At 37.8% G+C, this 23,871-nt stretch overlaps 1 protein-coding gene across 2 annotated transcripts in view; it reads right to left on the bottom strand.

Annotated features, from left to right (window-relative positions):
- BAZ1A (bromodomain adjacent to zinc finger domain 1A) overlaps positions 1-23,232 on the bottom strand; it is an 81,238-nt gene extending 58,006 nt beyond the window's left edge. For both annotated transcript variants that reach the window (XM_019750453.2, XM_074328138.1), the window contains exons 1-2: positions 23,100-23,232; positions 10,796-11,074 (exon numbers count right to left, since the gene is read on the bottom strand). In XM_019750453.2, the coding sequence (XP_019606012.1) occupies positions 10,796-11,074; positions 23,100-23,212 (392 nt within the window). In that variant the 5' untranslated portion in view covers positions 23,213-23,232. The remainder of the gene's footprint in view (positions 1-10,795; positions 11,075-23,099) is intronic.
- Between the last annotated feature and the right edge of the window lie 639 nt (positions 23,233-23,871).

Genomic DNA, 23,871 nt, shown 5'->3' on the forward strand with positions numbered 1-23,871 from the left:
TGGAAGCAGATGAAGAAAGATGCAAGTATGCCTTTATAAAAGATAACTCAGGTAAAGGTAAACCTCAGCCCATTCTAATGGCCAATCATAACAAATTATTAATGGAGTGCTAAATTCATTTGGTACTACAGTACCTTTTATTCATTCTATTCGAATGTTAGTGATGTATCACTAGCCAATAAGACTTATCTATGTCCTTTTGCCATTCCAGTTTTGTTGAGAAATAATTGATGTATATCACTGTATAAGTTTAAGGCGTACAGCATGACGATTTGATTTACATATGTTTTAAAATGATTACCACACTAGGCTTAACTAACATCCATTATCTCATATAGAAACAATTAAAAAACACAAGGAAGACAACTATTTTTTCTTGTGATGAGAACTCTTAGGATTTATTCTCTTGACAACTTTCCTTTATACCATATAGCAGTGTTAACTATAGTTACCATGGTGTACATTATATCCCTAGTATTTATTTATCTTATACCTGAAGTGTATACTTTTGAACCACCTTTCTTCAATTCCCTCTCCTCTTGATGTCTCTTTATGCATTTATCTTATTAAGTACTTTATTAGTCATTACTATGTATTTCACTTATCTTTGCCCTGGAAACTCCATTCCTACTACCAATAGCTTATACAATGCTTGAGAACAGTTAAGTACGAATGCTTTACTCATATTTGATTATCCTGTTGCATCTAACGCAGTGGTTTTCAGAAGTTATTGAATTCAACTGGCTGAAACAAAAAAACATGACTTGAGACTCTATCACATCAAGTTTCATTTTCTTTACAGCACTGATGAGTATCTGAAACGATCGTGATTTGTGTTTCTCTTGCACTTAAATGAAAGCCCCTACTCCTTGGTTTATTCACTACCATCTTCCCAAGACCTACAACAATACTGAGCATACAATGTTTATTGAATGAATCACATAAAATATGGCTTTGTGTATATTTTGAGTACAAAACTAAAATATTCCCTACCATCTCCAAGAAAAAGGCCATAAATAATTGCATTTTCATCCCTGGAAACTGTGCCAAAAGACAGAAAAACAACAAATAAATGAAAATTTGATTTTCCCGAACCATGCTTGCAGTCACCTTTTGTTGCCACTAGATAGCATTCTTTCATCTGCAAGCAAAACATTTGAAAAGAAGGTAGTTTTAAACAGCTTAGAGTACAGAAGTAAAATAATTAAGGTACTTTCTGATAAGTACAACGGTTAAAAATTTAAATAGCAGGAGAACCTGTTTAGATATTGGAGATTTTCCCCCTTTGAATCAATGATCAGAAGATAATGCTGATTTTTCAGACACTCAACAATAGGAGCTGGATCAATCTTAGAGTGTTCGATCAAAAGCTTAATCCAACCACCTATAAACAAAATCCTATGTCTCTTGATGCTTTGAAAAGTTATAAAATGCTCAAATAATGTGAGAAGTAAATCTTGAGTGGTAAGTACATTCACCTATCATCTTTTAATCCTGCTTAAGTGCTATCCTTTAGTATTTGTTTAAATACTCATGTATTCCTCCTAAACAGAAGCACAGTGGTTCTGACACTGCCGATGCTTGAAAACTTCCTCGCTTGTGACCTAGGGCAAGTTTTAATTAATTAACCTGTGTATGAACTCCTCAACTGTAAAATGAGCAAGTGAGCACGTATCACATATGGCTGTTGTGGGAATTAAATAAGATAGTATAAGTAAAAAAGCTTAGAACAGTGCTTGGCAGAGAGTAAGCTCTCAAAAGTTTACTGGTAATGTCATCATCTCCCTAAAATGACATGTAGTGGACTCTCAAGAACAGTGATTATGGTGTGAGAAAATAAGGGATGGGCTACAAAAAAGATGAGTAATCACAGTTGGCGGACTCTTCACTTGTCTCTGTCAAGTACAGGAAGGATCTAGTATTTCCTGAATGCTTTATGTGCCAGGCACTATGCTGGGCTTCTAACAAATAGTGACCACCGTGGTGGACTGTTGCAGTTATGGCCCCATTAAATCACACATCCCTGATCCTCTCCCACGTTAATTGTGGATTTGCTCATGTGACCATCAGTGGAACACTAGCTAACATGGAGCATGCTGAGGCTTGAAATGTGCTTGAAGATTGGCGTTTGCCCTCTCTTGATGCTGGGAACCCTGCTACCACCCTGGGAATAAATTTGGACTAGCCTCCTGAAGGATGAGAGGCCATAGGAAAGTGGCCACTCCCGTCTGAGGCCCCACACAGGCGAGTAAGGCTATCCTAAAGTAGAAGCCCTAGACAACCCAGCCCCAGACAGGCCAGCCCAGACCTTTGGAACATTCCAGCCAACAACAGAATTGTGAGAATAATGTTTATAGGCCACTAAGTGTTGGAGGTGGTTTCTTATGCAGCAAAAGCTAACTAATACAACCATTATATAAATGTAGATATTATTTCAATTTTATAGATTAGGAAAGTCAGTTTGACTCCAAAGGCTTTTTTCTACCATACCAAGCGACCTCCGCCACCATACTGAGGTTCTAGAAAAAAAGGGGATCTCTGGGGATTTTATTCTACAATCCTAATTTAAGCAGTAAGCTTTCCTCTATACCAAGAGTCAGCATACTATGGCCCATGAGCCAGATACAACCTACTACCGCCTGCTGTATATAGTATGCAAGTCATGAATGGTTTATACTTTTTTTTTTTTTTTTTTAATTTTTACTGGGTGACAGTGTGTTTTTCTAGGACCCATCAGCTCCAAGTCAAGTCGCTATTTTCAATCTAGTTGTGGAAATCACGGCTCACTGGCCCATGTGGGACTCGAACTGACGACCTTGGTGTCATGAGCACTGCACTCTCACCAACTGAGCCAACAGGCCGCTCTTGGTTTATACATTTTTAAATGGTTTAAAATAAAAATCATATTTTGTAACATGTAAAAATAATGTGAAATTCAAATTTCAGTGATCATAAAGAATTACTAGAATACAGCCAAGTTCATTCACATATTGTCTAAAGCTGCTTTGGCACTGAAACAGCCAAATCCGGTGGCCAGTACAGGGACCACATGGACTCTAAAGTCTATATTTACTCTCTGGCCCTTCATTTTAAAAAGGTGTGCTGACCTCTACTCAGGTTTATTCTCTTGGCATATATTTTAATTTAAACAAATTTGGCTGGCCTTTAGTGATGAGGTTTTTTTTTTTTTTTTGGTACTTTTACAACTTTTCCTTTCATTGAAAATAATTTTAGCTTATGTCATTTCTCTCACTTTAACCTTTATCTTTGGATGGTCTCTGAATTTAAGAGAGACAAACAACTCAATTTTTAAAATAGTAATTCAGAACCAATGGGTCAAATGAATTTCACTTACGTGCCATACTATTGGCCTCCAAGGCAGCATAGAAAATTCACAAATTACAATTTTATCTCGTTCTCAGAAAAATTCGAAATATATATAAGAAACTATATATATAAGAAACTATAAACTTACGTTCGCCAAATGGAACAGACTATGAAGGAGGTTGAAAAGAATATGGTATCTTATTCACAAGACCCTCTAATTTCTCAGCCCTAAACCGTGTAATAGCCATGTAGACATGAATTTCCCTTTTATTCTTCATAGGGATTTCGGGACAGAAGTAGCTATACACACTCTCCCCTCTTGTGAGATTTGTCTAATATTCTCCTGTCTAGGGAACTAAGAACTTCAGAGCCACTACTATTCTGCTTCACCCTCCTGCTGCTGCTAACTAGTTCAATGAGATACAAACTGACACGAACACTTGATTTCCCTTTATCTTAGAAAAGAGGTAGACCTCAATTTACTTGCCACTCCCCATTTTTATCATTTTTCTTAACCATAATATGCTCCAGTAATGACTGTAAGTCCTGGTGAGGACTCAGTTGACTTACTGTACTTGGCATTCATGCAAAGGATCAATAAAGAAGTTGCCATAGAAACTAACCACCCTCACCCCCAACATTTACTTTTTTTTCTTAAAGCCTTTAGTTTTATAGAGCAATTTTAGGTTCAGAGCAAAATGGAGAGGAAGATATAGATTTCCCATACACCCCTGCACCACACATGCACAGCCTTCCCCATTGTCAACATTCCCATCAGTTGTGCGTTTGTTACAACTGATGAACCTACATTAATTAATAATACATCATCACTACCCAAAGTCCACAGTTTACAAGGTTCAGTCTTGGTGTACAGTCTATGGATTTGGACAAATGAATAATGACATGTATCCATCGTTACAGTACATGCAGAGTAGTTTCACTGCCCTAAAAATCCTCTGTGCTTCACTAATTCATCTCTTCCCTTCACCTCAAACTCTGGCAACCACTGATCTTTTAACTGTCTTCATAGTTTTGCCCTTTCTAGAATGTCATAATTGGAATCATACCACATATATCCTTTTCAGATTGGCTTCTTTCACTTAGTAATATGCATTTAAGGTTTCCCCATGTCTTTTCATGGCTTGATAGCTCATTTCTTTTTAACACTCAATTATATTCCATTGTCTGGATGTACCACAGTTTATTTATCCATTCACCTACTAAAGGACATCTTGGTTGCTTCTGTTTTGGCAATTATTAATAAAGCTGCTATAAATATTTGTGTGCAGGTTTTTTGTGGACATAAGTTTTCAACTTCTTTGCATAAATACTGAGGAGCATATAACAATTTTGAAAATTCTAAGTCACTTATCAATATCATGAGAATTAAAATGAAACTGAAAACACTGCCGACTCTGCAATGTCTTCTAATACTACCATTATATACTGTGCCAGGGCAGTATACTTTGTAGTTAACGTTCATTTCCTGTCCTTCTTTGTTATAGGTGCCACTTCTTGCTGCTGTCAGTATATCAACTTTCAGAAGTACCTTCTCACACCTGTTGCTTCAAATCTCCATGAATTCTTGTAGCTCTGAGAACTTCTTGACTGTGCTTGTAAAATGTCTGAAAACAAGTTGCCCAAGCCAAGTCTAATTTTAAAAAAATTACCAAATACCCAATTATATTTTGACTCAATTTTCCAGATTCTCTCAAACTCTAGTCTTGAATAATGACTCAGTTGTCCAAAATGTTTGTTTGTTGTGTAACTTCTACCTCCTTTTTCCTTATTCAATTCTCCAATTCCAGGGTGGGGGAGAGAAGATGGGTTTATCATGCAAGCATTTGAGTTCCCTAGATCACAATCCTCCCAACTATTTATTAAAAAATGATTATCAGGCTTGTTAAAAAGATATAATAAAGTTAATTGAAACATAGATGCCTTAAAACCTACTTGTGTAGTGATTTTTAGAAGATCATGTACAAATGTGGAATGACTTCAAAAACAAACAACTGTGTCTTTCTAAGACACTGAAATTGTTAAAGGGGGTTTCCTTTCAGAGTTGCAATAGGGAGTTTGATTCCAAGTAACACTGGCTCAGGCAGCTATTGGAGCGCACATCATTACTGGCATCTCTCAAAACGAAAAAAACGAAACAAAAACCCCAACAAACTGCATGGCACTCAATAAACACAATCAAATACTAACAGAACACCTACATCAAACGGCAATATTATATAATATAGCTTAAAAAGATTCACATTCATCACGTCATTTCATCCTATGAGGCAACACTGTAAGGCGGAGGTCTATTTAACAGATGAAAAAGACTAAAGCTTAAAGAGCTTAAATTACTTGCTCAGAGCCAATACTGCTAGTCATAAAAGGCAGAATCCAAAACTAAGGAGACAGTGATACAGTAAAAAGAACTGATTTTGTAAGTCAGCCCTACCTGAATTTAAATCCTACCATTTACTACTTTTAGGGCTGGAATGGAAGCTCCAATGGCTTTGTTTTGTTCACTGCTCTATCTCCAGTGTCTAGAACAGTGCAAGTAAATTGCAGGAGATGAGTAAATATATGTTGAACAATTACAAAAAAATCATTTAACTTCTTTGGATCTGTTTCCTTATCTGTAAATGGACACAGTGAGTTCTTGTCTCATATCTGCTGACATAACGTGTACACAAAGCATCTGGTAGGTATTTAAGAATTAATAGACCTGACTCCTAGTTTAGTGTTCTTTTCACAAGACCACCCATCTTCTCATTTCTCTTGTAGGCTCTAAGGAAGTAGCCTAGAACAAATGTCAGCATTATTAAGAGGCAGGCTGGGTGGTAATCAGGATGGGGAGGGTAAAGAACTAAACTGTTGGCTCAGTCAAGTAGTCAGCTGATCTCTTTACTACCTCTGCCATAGCAATGACAAAGGATCTTCTAGAAGAATCTGTTAGCTGATTGCGGTACTATCAAGAAAGAGAAAAGACAACTCAAAAAATGGGAGCAAATATTTGTAAATCATATATCTGCTAAGTAATTCTTACAACTAAGTAATCAAAAGATAAACAACCCCATTTAAAAATGGGCAAAGGACCAGTATAGACATTTCTTAAAAGAAAATATACAAATGATGAATAAGCACATGAAATGATGCTCAATATAATTAGTCATTAGGGAAATGCAAATCAAAACCATAATGAGGTACCACTTCACACCCACTAGGATGGCAAAATAAAAATTACAAAAAAGGACAATAACAAATTGTCCATACATATGGCGTGGTGGGGATGTGGCAACACCAGAACTCGCATGCATCACTAATGGGAAGATAAAATGATGCAGCTGCTTTGGAAAACAGTTTGGAGGTTCCTCAAATCTTAAACATAGTGACCATATGACTTTGCAATTACTACAATACTAGACATATACCCATGGAAACTGAAAACTTATGTTCACAGAGAAACTTGTACATGGATGTTCTTAATAGCATTATTTATAATAGCCAAAAAGTGGAACAACTCAACTGTCCATCAACTGATGAACAGATACATAAAAATGTAAGAGATCCATACAGCAGAATTTGTTTATCAATAAAAAGAAATAAAATAGATGTTACAGTGTGGATGAACCATGAAAACATAGTAAGTGAAGGAAGCCACACACAGGAGGATACATATTATATGATTCCATTTATAAAATGCCAGAATAGACAAATCCATAGAAACAGAAAATAGATTAGTGGTTGCCAGGGCCTGAGAGGAGAGGGCAGTCGGGAGTGCCTGCTAATGAGTACAGGATTTCTTGGGGTGATGAAAATATTCTGCAATTAGATAGTGGTGATAGTGGCACAACCTTGTGAATATACTAAAACACACTGAAAGGCACATTTTAAATGGGCAAATTTAATGGTGTGTAAATTATATCTCAATAAAGCTTGTTTAGCAAAAAAAGCAGAAGATAAAAATGTGTGCACTATGTAAGCAAGTTCTTCACATTCTGTGGAGAAAGGATGAAGAGTGAAAGGTGGGAGTGGGAACACAGATATCTCATACTAGTGGATCCCATGAAGACAATAAGTGACTGCTATTTCTGTCACCGGGAGAAATCCATTTAATTGTCTAAATAAGCCCCTAATGATAAACCTCAGGCTGCTGCCAGGTATAAAGGCCGAAGGAGCCTACACATGAAAGTCAAAAGGGACACTTAGGAAACTCAATCTGGAGCTTCTCTCATCACCGAAGCTGGGCTCTGGCTAGCCTACCTCTTAAGGATGCCGGGATCTTACCACTACCATCACCGCGAAACTGAACTCAATCCCAAAGTTACACAAGTAGATGTGAAGCCAGAAGAGACATATATTCCTTGGGGTCTAGAACACATTCCACACGAAAAACATCATGCAATATCATTTCTCCGTATCATTGTAATAGAATAAGAGTTTATAAGCATGACAGAGAACTCAAAAATCAAAATGGGAAAGACTAACTTTTTTTACTTGTTTATTGAACACTTGCTGTGTGCCTGGCACTTTACACACAGCATCTCAGTTAATCTTCAAAATAATTCTACTAAGTATGCAAAGGAGAGATAAGTGATGCTAAATATTTGCAAAAAAGTTACACAAGTAGTAAGTAGGTGGTGGAGGTACAATTCCAACCTGAGGAAATCCAGTCATTAGTCAAGTTTACATATTAAAGTTATTCTAACTGAAATTTAAGTGAAAAAGATAAAAGGATAGCGTATATGCAGAAACAGAATCAAAATTGCTGAAATCTCAAGCCAGGCTTGAAGCTTAATTATAACATAAAATATGATTTTTAATAGAAGCTAATCAATCATAGAAGAAAAATATTAACTTCCATATAAGTCTCTTGAGCCAACAACAGCCTTATTTCCCCAGTAAAATGCTGCTATATTCTATTTATGTAGCAATTCAAAATGTATACCGCATGCACTCTTTTTAGTCTCACCATAACCTGAAAGGATGTCATTCTCCAACAAGGTCAGTCTGACTCCAAAGCCTAGACTATCACACTATTCTGCCTCCCATAAAACTAGAAATTCGTAACTTTTCTCAAACTGTACACAAAAATCAAAGATAAAAGTATTCTATTAAAACCAAGTGGCAAATGCATGAATATTTATTGTATTTCTATTCTTTATTCCTTAATTATATTATTATTCTTTATACATAATTTAAAAATTCTTTTTACTCATACATTAACTACATATTTAGGAAAAACAATGAAAAATAAAATGGAAAAACATTTGCAACAATATTACTAAGAGTACAATATCCCTACTATTTAATAAGTAGCTCTCACAAATCTATTAATGACAAACAAGCAAAAAGAAAAATGGGCAAAGGACTTGAACAAGCAAATAAACACTGAGATATCACTAGATTTGGCAAAGATTAAAAGATTATATCCAGTGTTAGAGTGAGTGTAGGGCACCCAGGCCTGGCCTCTCAAGCACTCTATCTAGACCTTGATGCTCCTGAATTACTTCATTCATACGTTTATTTTAACACTTGGCAAGTCAACATGTTTATCTCTCTTTTAACTGAACTCTTTAAGGGCATCTTAATCCGTTTCATACCACAGAACCCAACCCAGTGTCTAGCCTGAAAGTGACACTTATGAATGTCAGTGAAATTATCACAGCAATCAAAAACATGTGGGCCTGAGATAAGGGCAAAGATGGCTAGACTCATGACATTACTTTCTGAAGCTTCTGCATCATATTATCCACCCAGCTGCTAAAGACAAAAAGCCAAGGAGTCGTCCACAATTTGTCCTTCCCGCACAGAGATTAAGAATGGCCAGTATGCATTATGAAAATTAAGTCTTAAGTTTTCAGAAAAATACCAATTTCTTATACTTTACAATTTAAAAGCTTCTTAAGCAAGAAGAGGTATGTTTCTTAACAAATAATCAATAAAATTATGACTCCCAGATTTCCCATTTCTACAATGTGCCCTAGTTTACTGCTAACAGCTACAACTACTTAAAGTTCATTTTTAAAGTATAACAAAAAAAGCTATACAAAAACACTGAACCACTATGTTTCTAGATATAAGCAACATTACTAATATTAGTTTAATGTATTCCAATGATTTGTAATCATAAAACATTTTTGGCATAAGTTAAATAAAAACGACTATATGGAGAAAAAAATTCTTCTGGTTCTCAAACACGGCCCTATTATTCCTTTCAGTAATACAGCTTGACACTCAAAAATCTGTTTTCTATGTATATCACCAAAACCCAGAAAACATGCCTCAAAACAGTATTTCTAATTTGATCTATTTTAAAAGGGGTATATTATTGGTGGGATTACTGGTGACATATAAATCTCTTCCCCTTAAAATAAAAATAAACTTTTTTCCAAAAGTCACCAGACATGAAAAAATTCTTCAATTTTTGCCATTTGTTGCTTCTATAATTAAGAAAAAAACCTTATTCAATTATTCACCAAAATCAAATCCCAACAAATTTAGATCTTAATATAAACATCTCTTCGCTTTTTAAGATTCATGTATAGTATGATTTAATAACTAAAATGGATTATAATTTAAGACATTCTGAAATTACATATAAACTCATGATTTTCCAAAATAAAAGATAATAAATAACAATTAAATAACTTTTGACTGCCAAAGTTTAAAATTCAGAAAGAAAAAACTACATTCAGGTCAATACATAGAGGGAAAAAACATCCAGAAAACATTTTACAGTCACTGCCCCAAAAGTCAAGAGGCTATACAAAGTTTTAATGCAAATAAGGATTATTATGATAAATATCAGTGACTTAAGCAATCACAAATGCTTAAGACTTTAGGAAAGCACTGATTAATTTTAAACTCTGTGCCACAGATAGTGTCATTTAAAATTTTCATATATGAAAAATCCACTTTTTTATTGAAGACCTGGGTAAAAGAAAACTTAGTGGATTATATAAAACTCAGTCCTCATTAAAGGAACTACTAAAACCCAGCAAGAAATATAGGCATACTTAAACTATCAAGTAAATAAGAAGACATAATAGATATCTTTATCTAAGGTTTTTTTTAACTCTTAAATAAAGATGAAACTTCCATGGAATGGACTTATACAGTAAATAAAAAAGAGAAGGAATGGTTAATAAAGCAATGGAATGATCTTCAAGATATTTTAAGTGAAAAAAGGTAGTGTAGCGTATGTTACCTTTTCCATTAAAAGGGGCAGGAGATTGCGTGTGTGTGTGTGTGTGTGTGTGTGTGTGTGTACATGTTTTTGATGGTCTATATAAAAATTAGCTTTCGAAAAATACATAAGAAATTGCTAACACTAGAGCTCTGGGGAGGGTAACAGGGTAGCTAGAGGATAGTAAAAGGGAAGCTTTCTTCAATTAACCTTTCTGTATACTTTGAATTTTGTGCAATGTGAATGTACGGAAAGCAAAAGAAAAAATTAGAAGTACTTTACCTGGCACCATTGTTCCTAATGACTTCCACAGTTTCTTCAACAAAATATCGATCTTTGACATATGCAAAAATATCATCACAAATTTCATGTAAGCGTGAACGATGGGTAAGGCTGGTCAAGTATAACACTGGAATAATTAGTGGTTCTGGAAAACTCTGAAGATTTTGTCTTGCTTTTTTTTCTGACTCAAGTGCTTCCTGATAGGTCAGTCCAGGTCTACCCGTCACAGCACAACTCCACACAAGACTGTTGCACAGAATGGTTCGTTCAAAAAAGTCACTGATTAAAAAACAAAAATAAAAATCCATTACCTATCATTTCACAAATTTTACATTAAAAGCTGAAGAAGAATTGTGCCTTTATTGCAAAAATTTACATAGAATCATAGAACTCAACAAGGGTTTAGTAATGGTCAACTTACACATAAATACAAACTTAAGAAAAAGTACATTTAAACTAGACATTTATATTTTATAATTTAAAGGTAAATTCAGCCAAAACCGGACTTTGATTTCCATTAGTTTTAAAACTGGGAGTGAAACTGAAAATAAAGTCAACCTTTCTTTTTCCTTCTAATTTTTAAGCTTTTTGTTCCAAAGCAGTCAAAACACTGGAGTCAATTCAAACACTTGACTATGAACTTTAAAAGACTTTATTATAATAGTGAAAAACTGGGAAATCTAAGCTTCTAACATTAAGAGAAAGGTTATGTAAATTATAGTATTTCACATGATGAAAAATTATAATCATTAAACAGTATAAGAGGAGTTCTTAAATATCTATGGTCCCACTTGTGTTAAAAGAAAAAAGGAAAGGAAAAGGAAGGAAGGACAAGATAAGCTAAAGAAGCATAAAAGATTTCTGGAATATTATACAAGGTAATAGCTACAGAGTGGGGGTGGGACTGCAGGATCATTCCACTCAGTCCTTTCCTGCACCTCTGAAATTTTTTAAAATAAGTATTTCTTTTCAAAAATTCTACCCATTCACTTTTAAAATGTAAGAGCTATAATATGGAAAGATTTCTAAGGTATATTAAGTAAGAAAAACTCAAATAATTGACTAACACAATCCCATGTATGTTAATCATAGCAATAAAAATGTGTGTATTTATATAAATACTATAAACAGATGTTCCCTATAGAGAAAGGGAGGGACTGGGAAGGAAGGAAAAGGAAACTTTGTTCTAAATATTCTATATTGTTTGAATTTTTATACTGAGCATGTATGTATATTATTTTTACACTATTTTTTAAACAGAAAAGGTTAGAGATACGCCAAAAGGCTAACAATGGTTGCCTCTAAGTGGTAAGATGCATAAATACTTTCTCCCTCTCTATACTTGGTCTACTTTCCAATAATTATATGTAACCAATAAAATTTACTATTCTCTAATTTCTCCTTCCTGAAATCCCCCTTTCCCACTCTCATCATTCTAAAAGATTTGAGGGCAATTTCATTAAGACAATTTTGTTTGTATATTTGTCTGTAGAACAACAAAAAATGAAATCTGTGGAAATAAGCGAAACTAATCATACCTTAATGTAAATGAGATCTAAACAGACAGCATGCATATGCCAAGTTACATGACTATAATTCAGTACAAAGAAGATCCTTTTGAAACATGTTCTCTTAAGTAGGTGGGATAATGGATGTATCATTAAAGCATAAAGTAAAAAGTGACTATAAGACAGAGGCGGATATCCCTTGGGAATTCCTAGGAAGGGAAGGAGGAGACGCAAACAAAAAAAGGTCAAGAAATACCAGAACATGTTTTGGAGGAAGTCGTGTTAAAGAGTTAGGGTTGTAAAGGAAACAGTTGGAGAAAAAAAGGCAAGAGAGAGAAAAAAATATAATCTGTTCTTATAAGCAAGAAAATCTGTCAGATAAATAACTTCTTAGCTAAGAGAGAGGCAACAAACATAACCATAGGTGGTTATCAATGGTGCAGAACAAAATGAATGGATGGATCTTGAAAGAGGTCTTATCTGTTTTACTGCCTAAAACTACAGTTGACTTAGAAAACTTTATAAATTTTAAACTTTTTCCTATAGAAACAAACATGTCGGTGAGACTCAGCTTCCCAAACCACCAACATATAGCAAATATGTTTGATGTATACTTCTAATAATTTAACTATATCTAGTACTATTTAAGAAAAATGTATTTCAAGCCTAAATACCTCACACATTAACTAGTTTCTAAAACAGTGCTAATAAATATATAATGCTAGCAATACACATAATTTAAAATTTTCTAGTGACCACATTTAAAAATTTTAAAAGAGGGCTGGCCCAGTGGCTCAGGCGGTTAGAGCTCCATGCTCCTAACTCCGAAGGCTGCCGGTTCGATTCCCACATGGGCCAGTGGGCTCCCAACCACAAGGTTGCCAGTTCAATTCCTCGAGTCCCACAAGGGATGGTGGGCAGTGACCCCTGCAACTAAAATTGAACACGGCACCTTGAGCTGAGCTGTCGCTGAGCTCCCGGATGGTTCAGTTGGTTGGAGCGTATCCTCTCAACCACAAGGTTGCCGGTTGGACTCCCACAAGGGATGGTGGGCTGCGCCCCCTGCAACTAGAAAAACGGCAACTGGACCTGGAGCTGAGCTGCGCCCTCCACAACTAAGACTGAAAGAACAACAACTTGACTTGGAAAAAAGAAAAGGCCTGGAAGTACACACTGTTCCCCAATAAAGTCCTGTTCCCCTTCCCCAATAAAATCATTTTTAAAAAAAAAGAAAAAAAATTTTAAAAAAGAAACACTAATGAAATTAATTTTATATTGTATTTAACCTAATATATACCCAAATGATTTTATTTCAATATGTAATCAATATTGAAATAGTTTACATTTTTTGGTACTAGGTCTTCAAAATCTAGTAGGTATTTTACACTTATTGCACATCTTAATTCTGACTAGTCAGATTTCAAGTTCTTAATAATCCTGCACCAAGTCATGGCTCCTATTGGACAGCACAGCTCTAGCCATAGCAGGTCAGTATTTGGTAATATATTATGGTACAAGAAATTTTATGTAACAAATGACTACAAAACACAAGAACAGGTACAAGGTACAAGAAATTTTATGTACCGGTAACAACTTCACGACATTTATGCATCATAGAATGCCAAGAACTCTTCATTGTTTCAAGTTCATTTTAAGTTCAACAAAACCAATTATCGTATTCCAGGGTATTATTTTGTATACGGATATCATTATTGATTTCCAGAGTTACACTTTTACTCATAAGCATAAAGAAAAGAATTAAAAACATTTATATAGATACAGAATTAGTACTACCTACGTATAATGTGCATCCTTATTTTTCCCTCACAAATTGGGGCAAAAAAAGTACACATTATACATGGCCTAATACAGTATATTACACCCTGCTGTGCACAACGGTCTACCCTCAGGAGAGGGAGGCAGGGCACACTACCACAGTGGCAATTTTAATGCAAGGGAAAAAAAGCCCAAGGACAATTTTTCCTATTCATCACTCCCTCCCAGCATGGCCCCATCTCCAACATTACAACCCTTCACTTTCTCCCATTTCTGTAATTTTGCTTTCCCCCCATTCATCATACACATTCAAATGTACAGGATTTTCTTAATACTAAACCGTAGGGGGAAGGTTATAGTGCCTCTTCAAGTTCTATATTACAAAATGAAACTTTTACAAGAAGCATATTTTACTATTGAGAGCAAAAAATTATAAAATACAAAGTACTGTTTTATATGAATATATGTGTAGGCTAATACAGATTATGTCTTCAATTTATTACTATATTCCTTCAACAATCCCCTTTACCAGAGATGGGCATACTGCTGGACTAGAGGGCAAATCCAGCCTTGCACCTGTCTTTGCAGTTTTATTGAACACAACCATACCTACACCTTTAGATCCTGTCTGACTGACTGCTTTCTCACATCATCTGACAGTTGGGTAGGTGCAACTGACACCTTATGGCCTGCAAAGCCTAAAATATGGATTATCTGGCCCTTTAAGTTTGATGACTTCTGCTCTTTACCATTATTTCTTAAGAAAAAATTGCTTGAGTTAGCAGGTCAACTACTGGTAAGAACACACTTCTAATATAAAGTCAACCAACTCTCTGGTGAACAAACTAAGGAACAAAGGGCAACATACTGATGACTTGCTGGTTATTTGGAAAACTAAAAATCTAGTAGAATAAGATTAAGAATGAACTGACAAAAACCAGAAACCAAACACAATTCAGAAAAGATAAATGAAAAGTGTACTCAAGAGCCAAATTTTTATTAACTAGACATAAGCAAAGATAAGAAAGATCCAGCACAATACTGCAGAAAAGATCTAAGGGACATAAGCAAACTACCCTATGCACAAAATAATTAGTGTAATTGAGAAATGGAGCCACAGGTTAAAAACTGATATAATTCCTGACTTAAACAGCATATAGTATGCAAGATATGGGAAGTATGGCTCATAAACTTAGAAAAATAGTAATTTTTAGAAGACAGCATCAATTGTTCTAAGAATTTCCTTCACTGACAGGGTTATAAAAGCAGATTAGGCGATCATAGGCATGGCAGATTTAACACGCTTTATATTATACAATACAGAAAAATACCAGCTAGATGAAAATTACATTTATTCATAAATGGTCAGGGAAAAAGTTTGACTAATTAAAAATACAAAGTTTAATTTTAAAAAGCTTTAAAGAAATAACTTTGTATTTTACTTAGTGCTATCAGACAGACTTAGATAATGACAACATACAAGGCAGTCTCCTAAAATCTGCAGATGACACTAAGGTAAGGAATAGCAGTAAAGATTTTTTAAATATAGAGACTAAAATCTTAAGTAGAAATCAACAAAGGTGAAACTTTATACTAGCTTAACAAAAGTCCTAGCTTAACAATAATGAATGTGAAAAGGGCAAATTTCAAGTGAACTGCAAATTCACATTTCTATGCCTTTTTATATTGTTTTCTCTGGTTAAAAAGTATTCTTTAGAGCATTCTCTGCTTAGAATGCCCTTTTTCCCTATTCTGTGTCTTAATAGCTCCATCTTTCAGGACCCCACTCAGATGTGATCTCCTATTTGAGGGTTTCCTCAACTCCGCAGCAGTTATCAGCTCAATTTTCTATGCTCCCATTACACTGGCTCCATAGCACATATGTAATTTATGCCCTTGTGCTGTAGACATGAATTCATTTCTCACTAGAGGGACAAATTATCTCAGCATCTCCAAAGACTCTCCAAAGGATAGTGTCAAGAATAAACAAATGTACCCTCAATGGCAGTCCACATTTATTTTTGTGTATTTCTAGACAGAGAAAGTACACATATGAATGGCAAGGAGGGAGGAAAATGAATCTCAGCTTTACCACTTGTAGAATGTGAATTGCAGTAAGTTCCACAACCTCACTGAACCCGGTTCCCCTTCTGTAAAATGGGGACAATATCTTTCATGAACAGTCAATATGAAAATTAAATAAGATAAAATAGTATGCCCACCACATGTGCACTTAATAAACAGTATCAATTTTTACTGTGCAGGTACCAAATTTGCGATAGAGATCCTAGAGGTACACACCGGAGAATAACCAGTAAAGTAGAGGAACAATGTCAGAGGAAAACATAAAAGATGTGACAATCTTTGAAGAGAAAGTCTGGCACTGGGAAGAGAGATAAGAAGAGCAATTAACTGCAAAGGAACTACTGTGTTTCCCCGAAAATAAGACCTAGCCGGACAATCAGCGCTAATGCGTCTTTTGGAGCAAAAATTAATATAAGACCCAGTATTGTATTATATTATATTGTATTGTATTATATTATATTATATTAGACCAGGTCTTATAGTAAAATAAGACCACGTCTTATATTAATTTTTGCTACAAAAGATGCATTAGAGCTGATGGTCCAGCTAGGTCTTATTTTCAGGGAAATAGGTATTAGCAAACAGCCGAAATCTAATCAGGACAACCTAAGTATAAAATCTTAACTGCTTAGAGCAGGGCTGTCCAAACTGCGGCCCACGGGTCAACTGTGGCCCTCGATCCACTTTTTATTGGCCCACAGCAAATTCCAAAAATATATTTAGTTTACTTAAATAAACCAGGTGAGGCAATACGTACTTCACCTCGAGTGAGTGGCCCGGTTGTTTGTGTATTTTACTGCATATGGCCCTTGGTGAAAAACGTTGAAAAAAGTTTGGACACCCCTGGCTTAGAGGTACACTACTTGCAAAGATGATTGAGGTGTGCAGGCTCCTTAGAAATATGACTTAGATACTCTTCCCACAAGATGTGGAGTCTATCTATTTCACCACCTTGAATCTGAGCAGGCTTGAGATTGGCTTTGATCAACATAATACCTAAATGAGACTGAGAGATTTCCGTTCTCACCCTCTTGGAACCTTGAGACCAGCACATAAAGAAGCCCAGCTTGGCCTTCTGAGGCTGAAAAAAGTCACCCAGTATATTAAATCATCACATTGTACACTTTAAATAACTCACAATTCTATTTGCCAATTATATCTCAATAAAGCTGGAAACACACCACACACACACACACGCACACACACACAGAAAAAAGCCATCCCAGCTGAGGTCCCTGACTTATGACTGAGGGCACCTCTTACTTCACACAGCCTTAGCCTGGCCTCCAGCTGACTACAGCTAAGTGATTGAGAACTGAGAGAACAGCAGAAACACATTGGCAATTTGAAGAACCATCAGCAAATAAAATAGGTAGTGATTTTCAGCCACTAAATTTTAGAGTGGCCTGTTATGCTATAATAACTGATATACATATAGTGTTCAAAGAAAGCCTGCTAAACAGATAAAAGGTAAAACTTAAAAAAGAAAAGCATTTAGGAATCTCTGCTATACCATCCAAGGAAAAAAGAACTCATGGACCCAAATATCTAGCCCACATGGCAGACTTATTTCTAAAGAGTAGCTGAACACATATTTTGAAGACACTAGCTGTGAAAATCTTCCAACTTTCTTAAAAAATCCTGCTTACCAAATGGCCTTCTGATAATAACGAGATTTCATACATTGCCAATTATCAGTATGGGAACTGGTCTATGTGAAAGGCATTTTCCCCAAATGTAAAACTGATGGCATTCTGGTTTATACATTTAATATCTAGAGCTTAATCATTTGGGGGTATAGTAAAGAAGCCAAATATCTGAGCAGACAGTATAGAGTGGTACCTACACAAAGATCTAGAGCGCCAGCTTGAATTTCAAGCAATGCCCTCATGTTCTTGGTGCACACTTCAACAAATATTAGGAAGAATTGTCCATAATAAGCACCATGTGATGTAATTAAGAACATAAACTCTAGAGTCTGATGTGGCTGAATCACCAATTGCTAGGTAGGGGGTTTTCAACACTGATCTTAGGCTTACTTTCCCTACCCCAAACCTAGCTTCCTCATCTGTAAAAGAGAGCTGTTGAAAGGACTGAATGAATAAATGAGGAGCTGATGAATAAAGAAAACAGGAGGCCTTACAAACTAATCAAACACCTGTCACTGGAAAGCCAGGTTGAAACAAACTGGTCAGTGATGTTGTGGAAGAGATTTCTACATTTTGTATGAAAAGTGTGACTCATTCAAAGATGGGAAATACATTCCAATTGCAAGGGTCTAAATGGCTAAAAAAAAAAAAAAAGAAGTTATTTTGTTTAGGATATTAAGTCATTAGATAACACAAATCATTTTCCTATCCCACAAATCTAGAATTTCTGGTATTCAGACCCGACTATTCCATTTTTGAACAATCCACAGCCAAATAAAAATCTAAAACCAAAATTGTTGTCAGCTAACCACATTACAGATTATGTTTTCATCTTATTTAAGAGATTTAATTATGTACTTAATTCTGTTCTCTATATCTATGAGCCTACTTTTATATATATACATACACACACACACACATACATATTCTAGATTCTATATACGAGTATAAGATAGTAAGGCATTTGTCTTTCTCTGATCTATTTCACTCAATATAATGCACCTGATGTTCATCTATGTTGTCACAAATGGCAAGATTTCATTCTTTATGGCTGATAATAAATTGTAGTATACACACATATATACAGAGGATGCCAAAAAATGTATACATATTTTAAGGAAAACGGTATTAAAATTGTAATACACACGATTAAAATTGTAATACACACCAATAAAAAAGGATGAATGCAAGTCACGTTTGACTTCTGCAATTACAAGAGATGCTCAAAGTGGTCACCATCAGCGTCCAGACACTTCTGATTACAGCGAACTAATGCATCAGCAACATTGACCAAAGTGTCCATTTGAATACATGTTTTTGGCACCCTCGTATATGTGTGTATATGTATATCCTATAATTTCTTTATCCAGTCGTCCAACAACACTTAGGTTGTTTCCGTATCTTGGATATTGTAAATAATACTGCAGTGAACATAGGGGTGCAGATACCTTTTCAAGTTAGTGGTTTTTTTTCCTTTGGATAAATACCCAGAAATGGAACTGCTGGATCACATGGTAGTTCTAGCTTTAATTTTTTGAGGAACCGCCATACTGTTTTCCATAGTGGCTGCACCAATTGACATTCCACATCAACAGTGCTTAAGAGTTCCCTTTTCTCTACATTCCTAACATTTGTTATTTCTAGTCTTTTTTTTTTTTTTTTTTTTGAAGTTAAAAAGTTTATTTAGAAAGAGAAGCACAGCACTGGCACAGGAATTGCTGGGGCAGAGTCTAGGGCAAAGAGCTGCCTCTAATATTTTTGATAATAGCCATTCTAACAGGTGTGAGGTGATAGTTCATATCTCACTGTTTTTTTGATTTGCATTTCCCTGATGATTAATGATGTAGAGCATCTTTTCATGTACCTGTTTGCCATCTGTACATCTTCTTTGGAGAAATATCTATTCAGATCTTCTGTCCATTTTTTAATTAAATTATTTAGGTGTTTTTTTTTTTTTTTGCTATTGAGTTGTATGAGATCTTTATATATTTTGGATATTAACTCTTTTCAGATATACCGTGTTTCCCCGAAAATAAGACCTAGCCGGACCATCAGCTCTCTAATATAATAAGACCTCTTATATTAATTTTTGCTCCAATAGACGCATGAGAGCTGATGGTCCAGCTAGGTCTTATTTTCAGGGAAACAGTATGATTTGCAAATATTTTATCCCATTCAGTAGGTTGCCTTTCATTTTGTTGATGGTTTCCTTTGTTGTGTGGAATCTTTTTAGTTTGATGTAGTCCAACTTGTTTATTTTTGCTTTTGTTGCTTTTGTTTTTGGTGTCAGATTCAAAAAATCATCACCAAGACTGATGTCAAGGAGCTTACTACCTATCTTATCTTCTAGGGATTTCATGATTTCAGGTCTTACGTTCAAGTCTTTAATCTATTTTGAGTTAATTTTTCTGTATGGTGGAAAACATGGTCCAGTTTCATTGCTTTGCACTTTAGCTTACGCATTTGTCTATAATTAATGTGCCATTTTTAATGAGTCTACTTATGGAAATCAGGTCAAACAGAGTTAGCAATTAGTTAAAGAGCATGTAATTCAAACAAACAAAATAAAGGAGTTTGTACTATATGACCACTAAGGATCCATCCTGGCCATAGTCCCTGTTTCAAAGAATTCAGGGTCTAGGAAAAGAGAAAATATGAGGCAACAAATACATTGCATTATAATGCAATAACAGCAGATGGTACACTAGATAAAATGGAGGGGGTGATCACTGCTGCCTAGAAGGTCAAAAGAGGAAGCATTAGGTTATAATATCAAATAAGATAAAGACAGAAAACTATTTAGCAATTAAAAAGTCACTGGGAACCAGAGTTAGAAGTGTTGGGAGTGAACAAGGAGGGGAGGTGCAGAAAAATCTCTTTGAGACTGGTTAGAGGGTGTTATATTGAAGAAATAAAAAACCTGAGCAAGTAGTAAGCATAGTGGTCTTCAGAGAAATACAGAATAAAAACATTCAAGATAATGCACTTAAAGGATAATCTTCAAACTCACATAAACCAATTGGTGATTCAATGAATGAGTGAAAACTGAGGTTTTCTTCATAGTTTCTCTAGATGTGTGCTAAGGGTTAAATTACCAGAATACTGCAGACCACCATATAATATCCACTATGAATACACAGTATTTTAGAAGATCTTTGTAATCATGAGAGAAAGATAAAGTAACTCAAAATTTAAGACAATGAAATGGTAGTCTTATTCCAATCTTACCAATTCAAAATCATAAAGACTAATACCTAAGAATATCAGTAGCTCTGCTTTGTTCCGAGTAAATTAAGTATCTTTGCTCCCAAACCAATCGCCTCTCCTGAACTGCTTGCAATTTCCCCAAACCCAAAAAAACGTCAGCACAGAGGGAACAAAAAAAAATTTTTTTTTAATTTAATGTCATAATGCTACAAAGGACACAGTTCCTTAATATTAATGGAAGGTAGTAAGACTTGGATTACCAAAACTCTCTTCCTTTATTTCAGCATTTTGAATTTCTCCATGATTATAGTAAGTAATCAAGAACCAAAGCACATGAAAATTGTTTTAAAAAGATAACAGCCATGTTCAATCTCTCTTCTAAAGTGAGAAGGGCCTCTTAAAAAAGACAAGATTGCTTATATCAAAGGCGAGAAGAGTTTGAAATTTAGGCCCATTTCTTATTTTGTTGGCACTCGTATTTAAATACAATTTTTTAAAAATTTGTATTACCAAGATTTTAATTTAAACTTAAAAAAAAAATCATCCTTGTCAAGTTACCTAATCCAAGTTCACTTAAGTAGTTACAAGAGTGAACTCTATTTGAGTAACAAACAAGTCTGTACAGGAGCAGAGTAAGATGTACACTCCTATTTAAGAAGTACTGTCTCCTGAAAAACTTCTCTAGATATAACATGTTTATGTGTAATTTTCTGTGGAGCTGAAGACAAAGAAGGCTTACTTAACAGCTTACAGGAATTGACTTTACTAACTTCACTATGTATTCATTTCTCAGACAGGTGCAGTTTTGACTAAAGCCCTCCCACGATCAAGCCCCCACTCAGAAAAGGAGCCTTTAACACACAATTTATATTTGGTTGCTGTAACACTTGGTTTCTAAGCACAAAAGATTCCTTCTGAGTGGAGAGAATAAAGCATAAGAAAATGGGGATAGGGGCTATTTCAGTGATTGATCAATTCAGGTTCTCACTTGGAGATAAACTGTGTTTAAACACGTATCTCTAAAAACACCCAGTTGTTTGGTATCACAGGACAAGGGGATCCCTTGGGATAAACCAGGCAAGAGACTGAAAATGTAGGGGTTCAAACTACACACGCAGCAGCTCCGGATTCTTATCAAAACAATAGCGAGTGGCACATGTCAGGCGGCCCACATGCGCAGGGGGATAAAAGAGACTGGGCTGAGGCTGGAGTTGAACTTGTCTTAACCCCCTCCCCCCAACCCCCACCGCGGCCCACCCGGCTACTCGAAAGTGAAAACGAGGGGCGCCCAGGGCTCTGCTCTTTCCCCCCCCTCTTCCCCCGCCCAGCCCAGACTTCTTCCTCACCCGGTTTCCCGGAGGCGGAGACGCTGAGTTCCCCGGGCCGGGAGTTAGTCACCAAGAAGAGGCGGTGACAGAGCGCACGGCTCGCGTCGCACACCCCGAGGCCTAGCCGCACGAGACAGGAGGCCGCCGGCAGAGGGTCGTGTCCCGGGCCCCACGGCCCCCAGCGAGGCCCCTCCTTTCCTGACTCTCAACGCCGCTCCCTCCCGCCCCTACCCTAGGCAGCTCCAACGTCAGGTTCCACTCCCGACCGAGAAAACGACTCCCAGCCCGGCCGTTTCCTGCCCCCGGGGGCGGGGATTCCCTCCCCAGGCCGGGGGACAGCGGCCCCGCGCCGCTGACCTGAGCGGGGATCCCCTCTGCCGCCGGGCGGGGATCCCGGAACTGGCCCCGAAGTGCGCGTGTGGCCGCGGCGGGGAGGGGTGAGGCGGGGAGTTTCCGCCGCCCGACTGCCGGGCGGCAGCCGCTGCTAGAAGCGGTCCACACGGCGGGCCAGGGACCCTATAGCCTCCGCGTCCCCGGCCCGCTCTCCCTACACGCACCTCGGCGGGTCCTGCCGCCCTGGAACCCCGCGCCGTCACCGGGTCGGGCTCAGAAACGCGGGCCTGAGGCCACCCGTCATTTTCTAGTCGCCCCGCCAGAAGCCCAGAGTTAGGAAAGGGAGGGGAGACAAAAGGACACTGGGGAGGGAGTCCCCACACTCCCTCGCAACCCCCGCGCCCGGCCGGGCCCTTACTCGTAGTGGCGGAAGATCTCGTTGGTGACTTTACAGTAGAAAACTTCCTCGTCGGGCCGCAGGTCCGCGGGCGGCTTCTGTCTCACAAACGGCTTTCGGTGTAGCAGCGGCATCTCCCGTCCGCCCGCGGGCTCACCCCGACCCTCGGCCGCCCGCGTCGGCCCCGCTTCCCTATCAAAATTGGAGGGAAAGGAAAGCCGGTAAGGTGGGGAGCGCTCGGCGGCGGCATGGGCCGGTCCTCGCGCCGGGGAAGCTCGACTGCCTTTTGTGTGACGGACGCGCCGCGGCTGCCACCGGAGCCGAGGTCGCTTCGGTCGCTGCCGGGGTGTTAAGCAAGCCGAGCCGCCGCCGCCTCTGCACTCCCAGCGCGCCCCACCTCCGCACGCCCGTTTGCCGGCTCACAATGGGGTTGGCCGCCCCGCCGCTGGCGGGCGGTGCGGGAGCGGCGCCCCCCTCCCCCAGCGCCGGCTCCTTGCCCGCCGCCGCCGCCGCCGCGGGGCTCACAACGTGCTCGGCGCAGAGCCGGCCAGCCCGACGCCGCAAGGGAGCTCGCTGCGGGCGGACCCCGGCGCCCCTCTGCTTTGTTCCCCCGCTCGCTTACACTTCCCTGCGGGCGCCGGCCGGCTTCCGAGCGACCACACGGAGCCCCTCACCTGCGAGCACGCCTACTGCCACTTCTCCACCTTCTCAACTACCAAAGGCAGCGAGGGGAGGCTCTGTCCTCCTGGGGGGTCGCTGCTCGCCGGCCCCGCCGCGCCGCCGGCCGCCGCTT

The sequence above is a fragment of the Rhinolophus sinicus genome, linkage group LG03 (genome assembly GCF_036562045.2).
Source record: "Rhinolophus sinicus isolate RSC01 linkage group LG03, ASM3656204v1, whole genome shotgun sequence".
In the NCBI taxonomy this organism is placed as follows: Eukaryota; Metazoa; Chordata; class Mammalia; order Chiroptera; family Rhinolophidae; genus Rhinolophus; species Rhinolophus sinicus.